Source organism: Canis lupus, chromosome 1 (assembly GCF_011100685.1).
Source record: "Canis lupus familiaris isolate Mischka breed German Shepherd chromosome 1, alternate assembly UU_Cfam_GSD_1.0, whole genome shotgun sequence".
NCBI classification, from domain to species: domain Eukaryota; kingdom Metazoa; phylum Chordata; class Mammalia; order Carnivora; family Canidae; genus Canis; species Canis lupus.
In genome coordinates this window covers 26,487,772-26,505,594 of record NC_049222.1, presented here as the reverse complement: position 1 = coordinate 26,505,594, position 17,823 = coordinate 26,487,772, and the positions used below count along the sequence as shown (strand labels likewise).

Below are 17,823 nucleotides of genomic sequence, written 5' to 3'. Positions count from 1 at the left end.
AAAGAACTGAATGACATCTCAATACTTACTTCGCTACATCTCTTCTTTGAGAAAGGCCAATCTAGTAACCAGTAATGCAGAGATAATACGTGATTTTTGAAAGATTTGAAAGAAAGTACATCAAAAGAAAGCTTACTGTGTGGTGTAACTCAGTACTTAACAGCTATTATGGTAGTAAGATCAAGCAGCCACCTTAAGTAAATTGTAGTCTCCTTCACCTCTAAATGTGTGTGCCCCAGAACTCAGTCCTTTTGTCTCTACCTAGGCTTACTCTCTTGGTGATCTCAACCAATATTATTTCTTTAAATATCACTGATACCCTGAAGCCTCCCAAACTTTTATTTTGAGTCTAGCCTCCTTTCCCGAGTTCCAAATGGCTACATCTAACTGACTTCCTAACATTTCTATTCATGTCTAATATCAGGCGAAATTTAATACAGCTCTATGCACTCAGTTGCCCAATACTCTCTCAGAAGTCTGTCCTCTACACCGTGTCTCAGCGATCCAGCATCATTCTGATCTGAGGGGTTCCTGCATCGTGACCTGAAGCCTCTTCTTCATTCTTCACGGGAGGGGAACATACAGACCAAAGAATCATACAGCAGCTTCTCACTGTTTCTACCTGGAAATGAAACACACATCACTTCCCTTTGCATTTCATTTGTCAAAATTAGTCCTATGGTCCTATCTACGTGTAAGGAGGCTAGAAAGTGTAGTTCCCAATGTACCATAAAAGAGGAGTATGAAACAGAATTGGTGAACACACAGTAATGTTTCTGCTTATGTGTCTAAAACTGAAGCCCTGGATTTCTACCCTCAATCTGTTCTTTCTAAGTTAACCCATCTCAGTAAATGCCATGCCATCCTTCCCGTTGCTCAAGATAAAGACCCTGAAGGGGATCCCTGGGTGGTGCAGCAGTTTAGCGCCTGCCTTTGGTCCAGGGCGCGATCCTGGAGACCCGGGATCGAATCCCACGTCGGGCTCCCGGTGCATGGAGCCTGCTTCTCCCTCTGCCTGTATCTCTGCCTCTCTCTCTCTCTCTGTGACTATCATAAATAAATAAAAATTAAAAAAAAAAAAAAGACCCTGAAGTCACCTTTGACTCCTTCTTCTCACAAATGACATCCAACCCATCAGCAAGTCCTCTGGCTTCACCTTCAAGACATCCTGAATCCAACCACTTCACATCACCTCCCTACTGATATCTTGCTCTTTCACATCTGGATGCTTTCAATAGCCCAGTTTCTATTCCTGTCATCATACTAGCATTCTTAGCACAGCAGACAGTGTGATCCTTTAAAAACTTAAATCATATCACGCTGTCCCTAAGCTCAAAACCTCCACCTGCTTCACAGGTCACTGAGGTGGTCAAGCTCTTAAAATGACCTAAACACCCCTACATAATCTGTACTCCTCCACCTCACACTTCCAACCTGATTACTTCTATGTGTCCACCTTGTTTTCTCCACCACAGCCACCAACATCAGCCTTTTTCTATCCTTTAAACATACCAGGTGTGCTGCCACCTCATAGTTTCAGAGTCGCTGTTCCTCTAGCCAAAACCACTTTCCCCAAGATACCCACAGGCCTCACTCTTTGACCTTCTCCAAATCTTTGCACAAATGCCATTTTCTTGGTAAGATCCCCCTGACTCCTCTTCCAAAACTGGAGCCTTCCCTACCCACCTACCTTACCCTCAGAACTTCCCATCCTTCTCTCTACTTTATTTGGTTTACCTCCTTACACTTATTATTATCTAACATACTTTACTGGTTTACTATTCATCTCCCCCAACTGGAATATAAACTTCGCTAGAATAATATTTGTCCATTCTACTTAACATAGATTTCTAATATCTAAAACCACACTCCAAATATAGCACTTCTTCACAAATACTCACTGAATAAATTAGTTGCCACTGTCCAAAATTCATTTTAAAATAACTTTACAACTCAGCGTCCTGGGTGGCTCAGTTGGGTAAGCATCTGACTCCTGGTTTTGGTTTAGGTCATGATCTCATGGGTTGTGAGATCAAGGCCCACCTCAGGCTTGGTGCTCAGGGGGGAGTCTGCTTGAAGATTCTCTCCCTCTGCCCCTCCCCCTACTTGCATGCACACATATGCTCTCTCTCAAATAAATAAATCTTTAAACAAAAATAAAAGAAAATAACTTTAGAAATTGACATAACATCTTACAATCTTACACTAAACCAAAATTTGGAGGACAGAAATGGTATTATATTTATCTTTTAATCTTTCATTTATCAAAGTGCCTGAGAGAGAGCAAGGAATCTTTAAATATTTCTTTAATTGAATTTGAAATGTCATTTAATTTTCATATACTCTGCTATCTTATGACTGTCTTTAAAATATATAGTAATGAGAGACACCTGGGTGGCTCAGCAATTTAGCACCTGCCTTTGGCCCAGGGCATGATCCTGGAGTCCCAGGATCGAGTCCCACATCGGGCTCCCTACATGGAGCCTGCTTTTCCCTCTGCCTATGTCTCTGCCTCTCTCTCTCTCTCTCTCTCTCTCTCATGAATAAATGAATAAAATCTTTAAAAATAAAATATTTAGTAATGAAGATTGTACAGTGGATTTGTAATCATCATAGAATAACTTCTATTTCTCACTAAGACCCAGGGTATTTAAAACATTTGCTCTTTCTTTGAATGAGCTAAGATCAAGTTGAGTTTTAAGCCATATTTTAAGACATCAAATGTATTGAAGGGTTTGAAAACCATTTAAGTTGATCAAAATAGGTAAGATAATATGTTTAGTAGCATGGATTCTGGAAGAAAGCTATGTAAGCTCTCGTTCCATCAGCACAGCATTCTAGCTGTCACAACCCTGAATAAGATCTTCAAGTTCAGCTTCAGTGTCCTCTTCTTTAGACTAGGTGTTTATGACAGAGCCTGCCATGTGGGGCAGTCTAATGAGATGAGTCACATAAAGCACTGTCAATGAATGCAAGCTCTTTTCATCAGCCAACATTTTCTACTTGCTGTATATCTTACAGCAAAAGTTATATTGCATTAATTTTCCCATTTCTCAGAATCATTAAAACATGAAAGAAATAGGTTACATTTATATCATAAACAGTTATTTTCATTGTAATTGTTAAGATGGAATTATAAAACAACTGAATACTATATGTAAGTTGTAAATTCAGATTAGAACCTTTGCTATCTAAAGATATTATAGCTCTTACTTGCATCTATACATCCAAACCAAGTGCTCAAAGCTGCTGACAACTATCCAGCCCAGGACTGGCAGGTTGTGAGGCTCTGTGCCACCCCTCCTCTTTACCAAGTCCATGGCAGATTGCACTATGTTGATAATGTTTCCCTCCCATTGAGTCAAGAGGTATAGCTTTAGGTTCCTTCCTAATAGGGGCAACTGCTACCAACTGATCACATGTGACAGAAGAAAAACCTAAAATTTACTCTCTAGATCATGGCCAAGAGCATGTAATCACACTCCATATTCAGCACAATATGCAGCGCTCTCTCTCTGTATATAAGTGTATTCTAAAATTTGTGGAAAGGTTTTAATAAAATTAAATTATAATTTTAGAAGGTTATAGAAGATAATTCATGGGATCTTCTTATGAATACTTATCAACTCATGCAAAAATTTAGAAATTCAGAGTTAGAAAATGTGCAAAATAAATGAGTAAGCCTTAGTAACCAATAAAAAATTAAAAATTAAATTTATCTATTATCTAGGTACTGTATTATATAATTGCAAAGTAAAGATATAATTGGCAACTGGGAGTTACAACAGTTTTGAAAGTTATTTAGCTTTAAGCAAAATTCCATTGAACTCTGAAATACACTTTCCAGTTGGATGGTACAAAAAATACATGTTTTGAGCATGATTCTCTTAACCAGTTTAAAGGCCAAGTTCTTCCTAATGGATTTGTAGCCTCAAAAATAATCTGATTTTGGTTAGATCAGAATAAAATACATTGCATGCATGCTGCTCAAATTGATTTTGAGTATCTAAGAAAAAAGCAATAAAATGAAGGCATTCCAGGATTTTGACAATGCCACATTATCAAAATTGAAAAACTGATTTAGGCTGAAAGTAATCAAAATAATTATTTTATAGCATGGTGTTGAAACATTGACAAATTGGTGATTCTGAAGCTCTCTGTCTAAAGGATAATTTGACTAATATACTCATCCATACAACAGTTAGAAACTGTCCAAAAGACTCGAAAACAGCACAGGTTTTAAAGATGGGCTAGTGGCTATTATCAAAAATGACCCACAGAATCTCTGAAAACAGAGAGCTGAGGAATAATCTAAAATCATTTAATATTCTAAGGGAGATAAAACTGAGAAAAGAGATTAATTCATTAAATTAACTCTAGAATTTTTTTTTTAAGATTTTATTTATTTATTCATGAGAGACAGAGATTGAGAGAGAGGCAGAGATACAGGCAGAGACAGAAGCAGGCTCCATGCAGGGAGCCCGACGTGGGACTCGATCCCGGGTCTCCGGGCTCAGGCCCTGGGCTGAAGGCGGCGCTAAACCGCTGAGCCACCGGGGCTGCCCAACTCTAGAATTTTAATTTGTATTATTAAGTTAGCAGGTCTGATGCAAAAATAAATAAATATTATTAGTATCTACAAATATATATGAACTTCTAAAAATACTGCTGCGACATCTATATAATAGGGATCCAATGTATGTGAAATATATTATCAATAATAGGAGTTTAGTGATTCAAGTTAAGTGTAACATGTTGACATATGTAGGAATATTCAGGCCCTTAATGTCTAATATTAGGAAATGCTATCCTACAGTAAAAAAAACTTCTTCATTCTCCCTCACTCTATTCAGCAGCCACTAATGTTTTCCTCCATAACATACAGTACTTAAAATTCACAAGCAGTAGTTTTTTTCCAAACTTATAGTTTGACAATAAATTTAGGAAATAGTCCCTCTCACTTTGATATGAATGAATCAGATGAGAAAAAAAATCTGTGAATATTTACCATCAAAACAGGACTTCAAAATATCTCAATATGTAAGCATAGTATAGAAGCTATAAAAACAATAAATATTGCTCAGCCTTTATTTGAATACGGAGAACATATTTCCCAGTATCACGGTTTATTAATACAGATAGCACTATGTATCACCTAGATTCATATTTATTTCTATTAACAACACTTACTTAAAGACTGTAGTAAGCTATAATTGGTGTAAAATTACTCCTAAATAATTAGGAGGTTCTAATATGGAATTTCAGACAGATATGAAAACTAAACCTTACTCTAATTGCTGACCTCTTAAAATTCCCTAGATGCTTTCAGCCAGACTGCAAAATAAGATCCAGATAAAATGCAAAAAAATTATTTAAGAGCCAACTCTGTTTTGATTACATGCTATTAAATGAGTATCATATGTTATGTGAAATTTTTTTAAATGTAAGTGAAACATGAATTCATGAGTCAGTAATCCATTATGAGAATAACATTTTGGCTTTTTAAAATTCATCAGGCTATTCAATAACATACCTTAGTATGTAACAATATATAAAAGCTTTTGAAGAAAATATTCATTAAGTGTCAGCAAGAATTTTGCTAAGAAGGATACAAGATGAACAAGACTATTACTCTTAAATAGTTTATAATCCAGTAGAGAGGTAAATAAACAGATAAGATTTCAGTTCTGTGGGCTAAGTCCTGGGATAGAGGTAAATGCCATGGGCAGCACATTGGAGAGGCCCCTGACCCAGTGTGGCTAGCAGCCTGGGGAGGACAGGGGCAATGTCGGAAGGAGTGAAACCCATCCTGAGTCTTCCAGATTTACAAACTTCCTGGGTGGAACAGAGGCCCTTCTGGGAAGAGGCTATAGGGCTGGCAAAGGCACAGAGAACCTGCAAGATTCCAAGAACCAAAAGAAGCCAGAAATAATACTGGAGAGATACAGATACACAACTGAGTCTGTGTGCTTTACTGCACACTTGGGACTTTCTCTTGAGGGTAAGGCAGGGCCTGTGAAGGATAGTAAGTAGAGCAGCAACATGATCAGCTATGTATTTCAGAAAGACCACTCTAGAAGCAAACTTAAAGCGGAAAAAGACAGTCAAGAGATAAAACAGAGATCCAAAATAAGAGCTGGAGCAGAGAGAACAGCTTTGAGAGATATTAAAAATTAAGAATAGACAGGAGTTTGAAATGGGGATGAGGGAAAGAAGGGCAAATCTCTGCATTCTGACTTAATCTACTCTATAGTTGAGGATGCATCCTCAGAGATGAGAAGTACTGGAGTAAAAGAGAAAGGAAGAAAAATTGAGAGAGGAGAGCTTGTGAGTTCAGTTTTCATATGCTGAGATTGTAAACCTATGTACTATGTACCTCCAGGCAGGGCTGTCTGCCAGAAGGTAATTTGATATGCCAAAATGAATGCATACTCTTTAAAGACCATTTGAGTATGTCAGATAATTGTAACAACAGCTAACATTTACCAAGTTTCTATTGCTAAGCCTTTCATATAACTTTCATATAATTTATTTTTATTATACTTGAAGAGTTTGAGTACCTTCCTAATGGTTACAAAGTATTTAAGTATCAGGGATTTCTGATTTCACCTCAAGTCCTTACCCACTATACTATGCTGTATCATGCAAAATCCATTACAGGTTTTAGGACCAGATAAAAGTGGGTTCAGTTCTAATCTCTGCTACATAACAGCTGTGTGACCTTGATATTCTCCAAGCCATAGTTTCCTTATCTGTAAAATGGTGACTATAACAATTACATCACAAGACAATAAGGATTGGAGAAAGAATATGGAAAATGCTAGATTCAGTCTCTATGTGCAGTAACTGGCAACCACTGTTATGTCTATGCCTAGAGAAAGAATTCTTCTATGATATGAGCAAATTCTCTTTCATCTTATTATGAACTTTTTAAAACTCTATTCTATGTTTTCTATATCTTAATAAAGGCTAACTATCATTTTTCAAAATATTTGAAACATATTCTGTAATATTTAATGTCATTTAAAGATGTCACTCAAATAGAAATCATTTCAATGTAAAGGGGTTGATTCAAATTTTTTTGACATTTCTATAGTGATTAACGTCAAAATACGAAAACCCCAAAGCCCTAAGGCATATTGGTGTTCTGGAACGAGCTTTGGACTTGGAGTCAGAAGATCTGTGTGAAGTCCCAACTCTGCCGTTTACTAGCCATGGCATCATGGGCAAGCCATTAACAATCCCCAGGGTCCCTCTGTCTGTGTACAAGATGCACAGATTGCCTATATGTTCTGAGTCTAAGGACGCTAAAGGAGAAAGGCTTTACAATGTTTATAGTATCAAAGCCCCAAGTCATTAACACTTGACACAAACTACAAGCTTCCTGTGTTTTAACCAGAAGTAAATGCTCTTTGATGGCCTATCAAACCATTCCACAGATCAGGAGCTCATAGTTTGACTCTGAGATGATAACCCTCAGGTGGAGAGTTCAATGTGAAGTGGGGAGGGGGGGACAGGGTGGTGAGAGCGGGGGCGCGTAGAGCACTCTTTCCTTTTCTCAAAATCTCCCCCATTCTCACTACAAATTCGGTAGCTGAGTTTGAGCTGAGAAGCCAGAAGGTCACACTACATTTCTAGTTTCCAAACCTGGCTGCACATTACCAACACCAGGAACTTAAAAAAGAAAATTTAAATGCTGAGTGCCATAACCCTAAAATAACACTGGAGGAAACTATGTAGGATTTACAAATACTGGGTTTCACTTTGTAAAAGGTCCTATGAAGCATCTTGTGTAATAACCTCACTCTAATGTTAAACATAAAAACATATTCTCTTTAACCTCCACTACACTGAAAACAAGTATTCATTCTTGAGGATGCACACACAACTAGATCAACCATGCCAGTCTGCAGGGACAGCACTTGCGTTAGCTCTGAAAGTTCCATGTCCCAGGCAACCCCAGAGTCTCTGGATAACAGGGACAGCTGGCCAACCACACACACACACGCACACGCACACGCACATGCACACCCCAACCACTAAGAAATGCTCAGTGCCTCAGTGTGTTAGAACAAAGTGTATATCAACAGATCAACAGCAGCCCTTTCATGAAGCAGCACCACTAAATGACACTATTCACTCAGATGTGTACAAGGTCTCACTGACAGACCTGAGGCCACCAAGATCCATAAACATGCAATGGCAGGGTGACATCATCATGCTATCATCCATTACGTTAGCGTCCACACCATGATAACCAGCATTTTAAAATATAACTACTTTGAAGCCCCTGCCTCCTAACAGCTCTTTGTCTAGTCAGGCAACTTTTGAAGAAGAACATCTCTACCATTTGATAGATTTTTTTTTAGTACTTTTATGGTTTTATATTTTGTGTTACATTTTTCTATAATGTTGCCATGTAAAATTAAATAATTTTACTTTATTTAAGATAATATACAATGAAATTAGACAATGGTTGTTGTCAGTTTGTAAATTAATGACTTGGTTATTATCTTTTTAATGAAATATTTTAAAAAATAAATTAACTTGGGACACCTGGGTGGCTCAGTGGTTGAGCGTCTGCCTTGGCTCAGGCATGATCTCGGGGTCCCAGGATCGAGTCGGGCTCCCCGCAGGGAGCCTGCTTCTCCCTCTACCTGTGTCTCTGCCTCTCTCTTGTGTCTCTCATGAATAAATTTAAAAATCTTTTTAAAAAATTAACTTGAAATGGCATATATACACCAGAGCATATATATTCCTCTGTATTTCAAAACTAAGTTCATCATAGAAGTATTTTCTGGAACCACATTATTATACACAAACATACTGTCTTCTGTTACTTAATAGAAACAGTAGACTCTAAGATCAAGTCATGGTCATCGAAGCTACTAAAGAATAGCATCAATCTGCATAGCACACACTTGGTAGACTCCCATGTCTCCTCTCCTTACTCGTGGTATCACTAGTTGTCTGTGGGATCCCAGAGGAGCTTGGGCCACAGTTGGCAGTAGTGTGGGAGTGTGAGGAAAGACCTCCTGCTGACTTCAGTTCCACACATTAAAGAATTCATTCCATGGAGACACTACTAAATGAGTTAGGAGCAAAAGCCATATAAACGCTTTCCCTTTGAAAAATCAGAATCTTAGAGTGGCTGCCACCAATCTTGTGTGTTCTTTACTCTACAAAGAACTAGCAAAATAAGGAAGCCCATGAGGGCACATGAGGACTATGGCTGCCATCCTTGAAATGAGCAATAGGCATGCTGGTAATACACCTTCTCCTGTTATGCTTCTGACAGTCAACAACATATACGCTATCAAAGCACTTTTGGAATAAAACCAAATAAAGGAGGTGTGCAAAACAGTTTAGATCATCGAAAACACTTATTAGCATGATTTAAATGCCCTAGTCTTTCTATCACTGGCTTTATAAGCAGATGATCAAGGGAGTCCTCAAAATGTGACATCATTAAACAGGAACCGGATACATTTCCAAAGGTCTGTTTTATGGCCTTGGAAGGGATTTCAAGGCCATTTTATATATAGAATATATACATATATTCTATATATAATGTAGAATAATGTAACATAGAATATATAATAATAATATAATATAGAATACAATAATAATATGATACAGAATATATATATTTATATATATTCTATATATTTTTTAACAAAGCTCTTGATTTTTATAATATATTTCTTTTAGTATGATTTTGAGTAGTTTTGCCACAACTTTTGTCAGCAAACTTGAGACCATATTAAGACTTACTGATTGCTCATTTAAGTCCTGGGAGTCTTCCATGTGGTTTTCTCACTTCTCCTGCCACCCCCAGGTAGAAGCAGCTTCTTTCAATTAAAAGTGGACTATCTAAAACAAAAAGAGGGAAACAAAGAAAAAAACTGAAAAATTTATCTTTTTTATTTATTTTCAAATTACCAAAGCATATTATGATTTATGTAATAGTGGGTAATCGATTACTTTCAAAGAACAAAACTCATTAATATTATCTCCATATTTTATAGACCTAATGATCTTGAAAATCACAGTAAAACTGGAATTCATGAACAGCTACTAAGGAATACTACAAATAAACAATAACATCTGAGGACAATTTTGGAGACACAGTCTGCAATAAACACTTAATATACACTATTTTGCTGAAAGAGATCTGCCATTAAGCAATTGGCAGATAAAAAATTAAAGTTCGCATTAATTGTTCACTTTCTAAAGCATGTGAAATGAGAAAATACAGTGTGTATCTTATAGCTTGCTATAAAGGAAATTTTGTCCGAATTATCAGATGATTATTATTCAGTTTCATAAAATATATGCTCAACTTTAAATAGGAAACAAAAATAACATTACTACAATAAAGAAGGCATTACAAACATATATGGGAAGGACAATTCATTAACAAACCATAGTGAGACCATCAGTTAATTATTTAAAACAAGTTCATCTTTACTCCATACCATATATTTAAAAATCTCCAGGCAAACTGAAGTGTAAAAAAACTCTAGAAAAATAGACATAATTTCTTTTAATTCCTAAATGGAAAAGAATTTCATAAAAATAATGGAATATAAAACAAAAGAGCCAAACAACCTCTTGAATCACCTCACAACACATCAAAAAATAATAAAATTAAAAGATACATGAAAATACAAAAAGAAATATCTGCACAAATATCAAACAAAAGAGGCTAATGCTCCTTCTTACAATGTAAACAGAAATGCACACACACCTCTACAGAAAAATGGTCTACCACCACAAAACAATATTCAAATTCATTAATAAATAAAGTGCAATTTAAAATAGCAATGATACAGTTGTGGCCCTTTAAATAGTAATTTTAAAAATAAAAAGAATATGAGATTAAAAAAGATTTATGTAAAAAAAGGTGTTTCTTATGGGCATAAATTAGATATAAACTACTAAACTCACACTTGAAGTAATGTTTTAGTGACATCAGAATTCTCTGAAGATATAATTTAAGTGAAAGTATTCTAGTAAGTGTCCTGCAGAAACATTTTCCCCATTTTACTGAAATTCAACATATGATGGTTTTTTGCTCCATTTTACATACATCCATTCATTTACATTCCCTACTACAAGCCAGGTAGACGTGGCTTTCTTTTCTGTGTTGCAATTATTTTCTACAACAACCCTATTAATTCCCTTATTAGAATAAAAGACATTTTAAAAATTACAAAGGAGGTGTAACCTAGGTGACTCAATGGTTGAGCATCTGCCTTGGGCTCAGTTCATGATCCCGGGGTCTTGGGATCGAGTCCTGCATTGGACTCCCTGCTCAGACGGGAGCCTGCTTCTCCCTCGGCCTGTGTGTCTCTGCCTTTCTCTGTGTGTCTATCATGAGTGAATAAAATCTTTTTTTTTAAATCACAAACGAAATTAGAAGTATAATTTTAAATTGTTTTATGGACAGAACACCCAGACATGTAGATTAAAGGTTTTTTTTTCAATCCTAAGAGTTAAAAGTCATAAAACAGTGATGTAACTTGTATATATGTAATGTGACAGTCTCCATATGACACTGATTAAGTATACTTCCAAGACCAGAAAAGCATCGCTCAAAAGAACAGCACAATTTTACAGCATATATGAAATGATAAGGAAGGGTAAACACAACACGAAGCACTGTGAAAGGTGTGGCAGCATGCATTTCGACTCAGGAAGTTAAGTAGGCAGGGAGTTCAAGATTTACCAACACTATTTTTGTACTGGGGATGGGCATGAGAAATGGCAATTGGAAAACAGGGCTCTGCCTCTTGCCTCACGTCTCTGCTGTCTTTCATCTCCCCTCTCCCCTGCTCCTTAAGGACTGGCTCCCCACATCCAATCTGGGTCTTTCATCCTCATCCTGATTCTTCTTGGGCACTTGCTTGCTCCTCCTATCATTAAAGTCCTCCGTCCCCATCCTTGGCCCTGCGTACTGCCCCCTCTCTTCAAGGAGACCAAGACCACTAAGGTCAGGCTCACCTTGGGTGTGGGCGCATCCCAGTTAAGTGCAGCTGATGCTGACCTTGCTCAGACTGACACCAGCCCACCTCATCAACTCTTCCTCCATCCTACCAGATGGAACTGTGCAGGTCATCTCTTTTAGAGGCATTTTCTCCTCGCTACCTGGTTAACAGACTGGCCAAGCATTCCTGAGGCTGCTATTCTTAAAAAGTATCACAAACCGGGTGGCTCTGACCAATAGAAATTCATTCTCTCATAGTTCTGACAGCAAGAAGTCCTAGATTAGGGTGCCATCAGGTCCATGCTCCTTCTGGAGATTCTAGAAAAAGATCATTCCTAGTCTCTTCCTAGTTTCTAGTGTTGCCAACAAGATTGGCATCCCTTGGCTTGTAGATGCATCACTCCAATCTTTGCTTCTATGGTCAACAATATTCTTCCCATGCGTCTCTTGACTCGGCTTTCTGTGTGTGTGCCTCTGTGTGCAAACTTTTCCTATTCCCATAAGTAACCAGCCATTGGATTAGGATCTACCCTAATCCAGTTAAAACATCATCTTAACTTAATTCCTTCTGCCAAGACACTACTTCCATGTAAGATCGCATTCACAGGTAAGGGGGTTAGAATTTAGGGGATACAATTCAACCTACAACATATGTATAGTTACCACACTAAAATGATTTTTAAGACGTCATCAAGGTTTAAATGTCATATCCGTTTCATAAAGGATAGCTAACAAATTAAGAATATGGATCATTAGGAAAGAAGTAATCATTTTCTGGAAGGACTACCATCTCAGGACACTGGTAATAACTCAAATGAAATTAAAAATTAAGACTTCAGTAAAGATGTTGGAACATAAGAGATTTAAGAAAAAACCAGCCTTTTTCTGTTAACCGCCCATTGAGAATCTATTTAACGTTCCAGTTGGGGAGCTATTTGCGTTAATGTTCCATGTTACAACATAATACTTTGCTTTATGTTTCCTTAAATTTGAGATTGCTACTTAGTTTAACTTCTTTACGGTAACATGAATTTCTTTTTTTGCCAAACACACTAAGGTACTAAAATATTATGAGCCCAGTGATTTTATATTATTGAACCAAGTAAAACTACCTAGCCTAATTGCAGACACAGTATTATTTTACATCATAATTTAGCAATGGTTGTTATGCTAAATCTCTTAACATTTCATTTTCACAAATATATGAGAAAAAGACAAGAACACTCTTCAAATCAAGTAAGAGAAGTATTACCTCATAATAAAGATATAAAATTAAGGAATAACAATAACCTCTTGCTGTTTTATGAGGCAATAATCTAGTTCCCAGCTCTATTTCAAGGCCATTCCCCCAGAAAAGGTGAATTCAAAAAGGAATAATAGCAACCCCACCCATTTCATGTTAGATTATTTCTCCTGCAGTCAGGTTCTCAGTATACAGAGAGAGTGGATGATGATATCATTTTCTTCAACCCTGCTCTAGAAGTGAGCTACAAAAGTCTTCTGTCTTAGACAATTAGAATTTAAAAAACCAACAATTCTTCTGGTTTAAATATATAATGAGATTCATCTCTCAAGTCATAGGAAAATCCTCAGAAATGGAACACGGTACTGAGGCCTGGTCCAGGTGGTGGAGACAGCAAAGGGAAAAAGAAGATGTTGAGAGAGACGTGAGAAGTTTGTAGAGTGTGTGATGCAGCCCTCACCCTCAAGATCTGCCTTTCTAACAAAAGCTTCAGTGAAAACTAGATTGTCCAGGCCTGCTTTCCTCTGGCTGAGTAAACATGAACGTGAAGGGGGCGGCTCTCTGTGCCAAGGCTGGCACGGGACAAGGACCACAGCCACACATGGGAATACTACACCTCTGGATGATGTGCACACATGGCACAGCCTCCATCCAGCCATTAAAGCCAGAGACCTGTGCTTTGTCACAGATTCCTTGCCTACCCCTGTCCAATTCCCTAAGTTACAAAGTGCTGTCAGTATCCCACAGAGTTCACTCAAATCTCTCCATGTTTCTCTCCTCACTGCCATGACATCAACACAAGCCATCCATGGCCCTTGCCCAGAGGGGAGCCACGGCCTCCTGAGCAGCACCTTCTCTCCAGAGTTGCTCCCTGGACTTGACTTTGCACAGTGCCACTAGAGAGATGCTTTACAGTAGAGATATAATTGGATTTTCTTAAAACAAGTCAGAGCTTTACCCTACCTTTAGGATAAACCAGACATTCTTTCATTGGTCCTACCGGAAGTTGTGGCTGTATCTAGAAGAATCCCATGAAAGATAACCCCTAGTCAGCTGTCTCTGCTCCCTAGGGCCTTCTGCCTATCCCCAGTGGGAGAGCTTCACCTTCCTTCTCCCTGGGCTCCGTTCCACTGTACTTGCCATTCCCTTATCCTTAGCACTACCAACACAATCAGCACACAGCACAGAGCTCACAGTCAAAGGCTGGGACTGCCCCAGAGTCTCCTGGGGGGATGGGGGGGGCGGTATATGCCCACTACAGGCTCTGCTGCCACACAAAGAAGGGAGTGGGGAAAGGAATATAACACCTACCCATGATCCACATGCCTTAGGGAAAGATATGAGACCGCATTTTACATGGCTGCCCAAACTCCGGTCCCAAACCCAGTGCAGATCCAGAGATGTGGAGGGAGGTGCATGGATAGATACCCATAACTATTGACAAGGCCCCCTTTAAACTTAGGTGGGGGCACTGAATAATCTATGTGCATGTGCAAAATTTCCTGGGCCAGGAGAGGGTATCCTTCTATTACATTCTGTCATTCAGAATGGCTAATCTATGGCTTCACTTTTAGATTTTTCAAAGGGCAAATACATTTCCAAAAACATACTGTGTTTGCCCACATGAGCCCATATTATAACTACACTGATCCAAATTTGGAATTCAGTACATAACCCTTTAGACGACACAGTTCTTTCCAGTTACACCAAATTACTTGTATCTAATGATGCATCACAATTCCTTCCTATCGCTTAGGATGTGAGCCTGGGAATGTAACAGGCTGGTGGTCCTCCTTTAGTGGCAAAATCACTCGGATATAAAACTCCTGGGGCACCTGGGGGACTCAGTCTGCTATCTGACTCTTGATTTCAGCTCAGGTCATGATCTCGGGATCATGATACGGATCCCCACATCAGGCGCCTCGCTCAGTGAGGGGTCTGCTTAAGATTCTCTCTCCCCCCCACCCCTGCTCATGCCGTCTCTAAATAAATAAATAAATAAATAAATAAATAAATAAATAAATAAATAAAATCCTTATAAAACCAAACAAACTTGGGCACTCTTTATAGATGTGTGGAAAAACCTGGTCTGTTAGGGAGGGAGCAACAGAAGGAAGGTGACCCAGAAAGAGCAGCAAAGGAGAGGATGGTGAGTAAGTCCTGGCAAAACTGAAGGACCTGGATCTTATTACTCCTGAAGTTTCAACTGTTTCTGTGCCCTTCCTGCTGCTTGGCTATTCAATTCTGCCTTGGATTTCATGAGCTATCCTCACAGTGTTCAATTAAATTCCCTCTTTTATTAAGCATATTGCCTGACATAAAACTGCGATTGTACAGGAAGTCTAACAACTTACAATATCCTGACATCATTCAGATATCATGGCTGGAGCCAACTGTCCAGAGGGCACTGCTTTCACATACTGCACAGCAAGGTACCTCCACTGCCCTCCAATGCCACTGATGTGTCTGTGAAGCAGAGACAAGCCCTGGCCGGTCTTGGCAGCTCAGGCAGCAGGCCCATGAGGAAAGCCAACAGAACAAAGAACACGCAGCTCTAATCCTGCGGCCAACTGTTCAGAGGTGGACATGCGCATTCTTTGACTATGCACGTGACCCTTGTCCCTACTTGCACAAAAGGAAAACAGCAAAGGTGTCCAAGAGACAGATCTGGGTGAACAGTAATGAGCACTCTGTGCAGCTTCAATTGCCTTCCATGAAACCAAACTAAAAACTAGATGCCAAGCTATGTTGAACTGTTTTGTAGAGCGTGAACTTTGCAAAATAGTCACATTTAACACAAAATGTTTAATAATAATGGGGTTGATTTCTCATGCTATAATTCTCACCAGCTTAATTTCATGATCATCACCTGGGTCATTAGAGATAGGTTCATTTTTTGGCAATAGTCTTCCTGGAATTATAAATGATGATCACTTGACTTCCGACAAACAATGCCAGCCAAGTATTTCTATGTTGTTTGTGTTGATAATTGCTGCTGGTTGGCTAGTTATCCTAGGAAACACAGACCCATATAACTGGATGGTCCCAGAGATACAACTTGAAAGAAATCTGAGCTTGAGCAACTTGTTACCCCTACAAACACTTCGGCAGACTCTGCAGGCTCAGGTGCTGCCTCTGCTGCTCCTCCCAACCAAACTTCACTATTATTCTGCTGAGCTTTTTGTTTGTGTGTGTGTGTGTGTACCCTGTAATGGTTCATCTAGCTCTGTTTGACCTGTAGCCTGGCAGGAAAACTACTTTTGCCTTTTCGCTCCAATAGTCTGTTTTTTCAGCCATAAACCTCTCTTCCATACCTAGGAAACTTTTCTGATGAAGAATATATTGACCCTATGTATTACTTAACACACATCTGATGACTTTATGCCGCTCTTGAGGAAAATTTGACACTTTGAAAGAATTTTAAAACATAGCTCCTAAACTTAGTATTCACCTCTTGATATCCTAGAGGTACAAAAGATAGTTTTCTTAGTGGGAATATAAATGTAGTGATTCCGAATAAACATCTCTAAATAAAACAGTCTGTACTGAGTCCTTGTTTTACCACTGGATAATGGTATGGCCTTACAATAGGTCATGAATGCCTCTAAATATTATTCTCTTCCTATTTTATGTATTGTATTATATTTTATTGAAATTAAATAAAAATCAGTACTTCAAAAATACAAGCCATTTGATTACTCATGACAGAGTGAGAAAAATATTTGCTTTTTTATTTTGCCTTCTATATAATGAATTAAAACATTTTAACATTTTTACTGTACAGTAAGTACAATTTCTTATGGAAATGTAATGATTTTAACTCTGCTCTACTAAGAATATTATATTAATCAGTGATCTCCAGAAGATGCATTAACTACCTATATTTAGATAGTAGTCAAAAGTCACCAGTCCTTGACCAATTCTCTGAACTTACATTAAGTTTATAAAAATGAACATCTTAACTACATTATTACCATTTACTGCTTTTCAGTTTGCCATTCTACATAACATCAAAGTTGTGACTAGTTTCTTTAGTGTTGAGAGATTGATGCTTCTGGTAACAGAATTATAGATGGGTGTGTGAAAGAGAAAGGAAAATATTTTCAGAAAAGAAGTTTGAATTCATTAAAGCAGGAGTGAGAAACTAGATTATTAGTGAACAAATCTTGATTATTACTATATTTTGGTATCACTAAAATGTGAACACAGGATAGGATGTGTCATAAAATTACAACATATCTACTTTGGATTTTTTGAAAAACAAGATTAATAGTCATCAAATTTAAAGAGCAACTTGAAGGCCGTTACAGAGATCTAGATAAGAAATCAAGCAAATCTGAACTGATGTGATGGCTGAAAGGCACCTAGAGAAAAGGTAGATATGCAGGATAACATTAAAGACAAATCAAAAGGACATAGGAAATAAATATGACTCCTAAGGCAAATATAACTTGCTGGTGTCACACCATGGTTCCTGAAAAATGTATCATATGGAAAAGATGAGAGGAAAAGATATTTTTGTTAGTGTGTTGTTTCTGTTGTCATTATCTTCATCGATGGAGATGGAGATGGGCAGGAAATAAAAGTGGCA

General features: G+C 38.0%; 1 protein-coding gene across 9 annotated transcripts in view; it reads right to left on the bottom strand.

Moving 5' to 3' along the window:
- Positions 1-17,823, bottom strand: part of EYA4 (EYA transcriptional coactivator and phosphatase 4) — a 306,025-nt gene that overhangs the window by 232,370 nt on the left and 55,832 nt on the right. For all 9 annotated transcript variants that reach the window (XM_038526049.1, XM_038526048.1, XM_038526050.1 and 6 more), the window contains exon 2: positions 9,775-9,873. In XM_038526049.1, coding sequence (XP_038381977.1) covers positions 9,775-9,807 — 33 coding nt within the window. In that variant the 5' untranslated portion in view covers positions 9,808-9,873. The remainder of the gene's footprint in view (positions 1-9,774; positions 9,874-17,823) is intronic.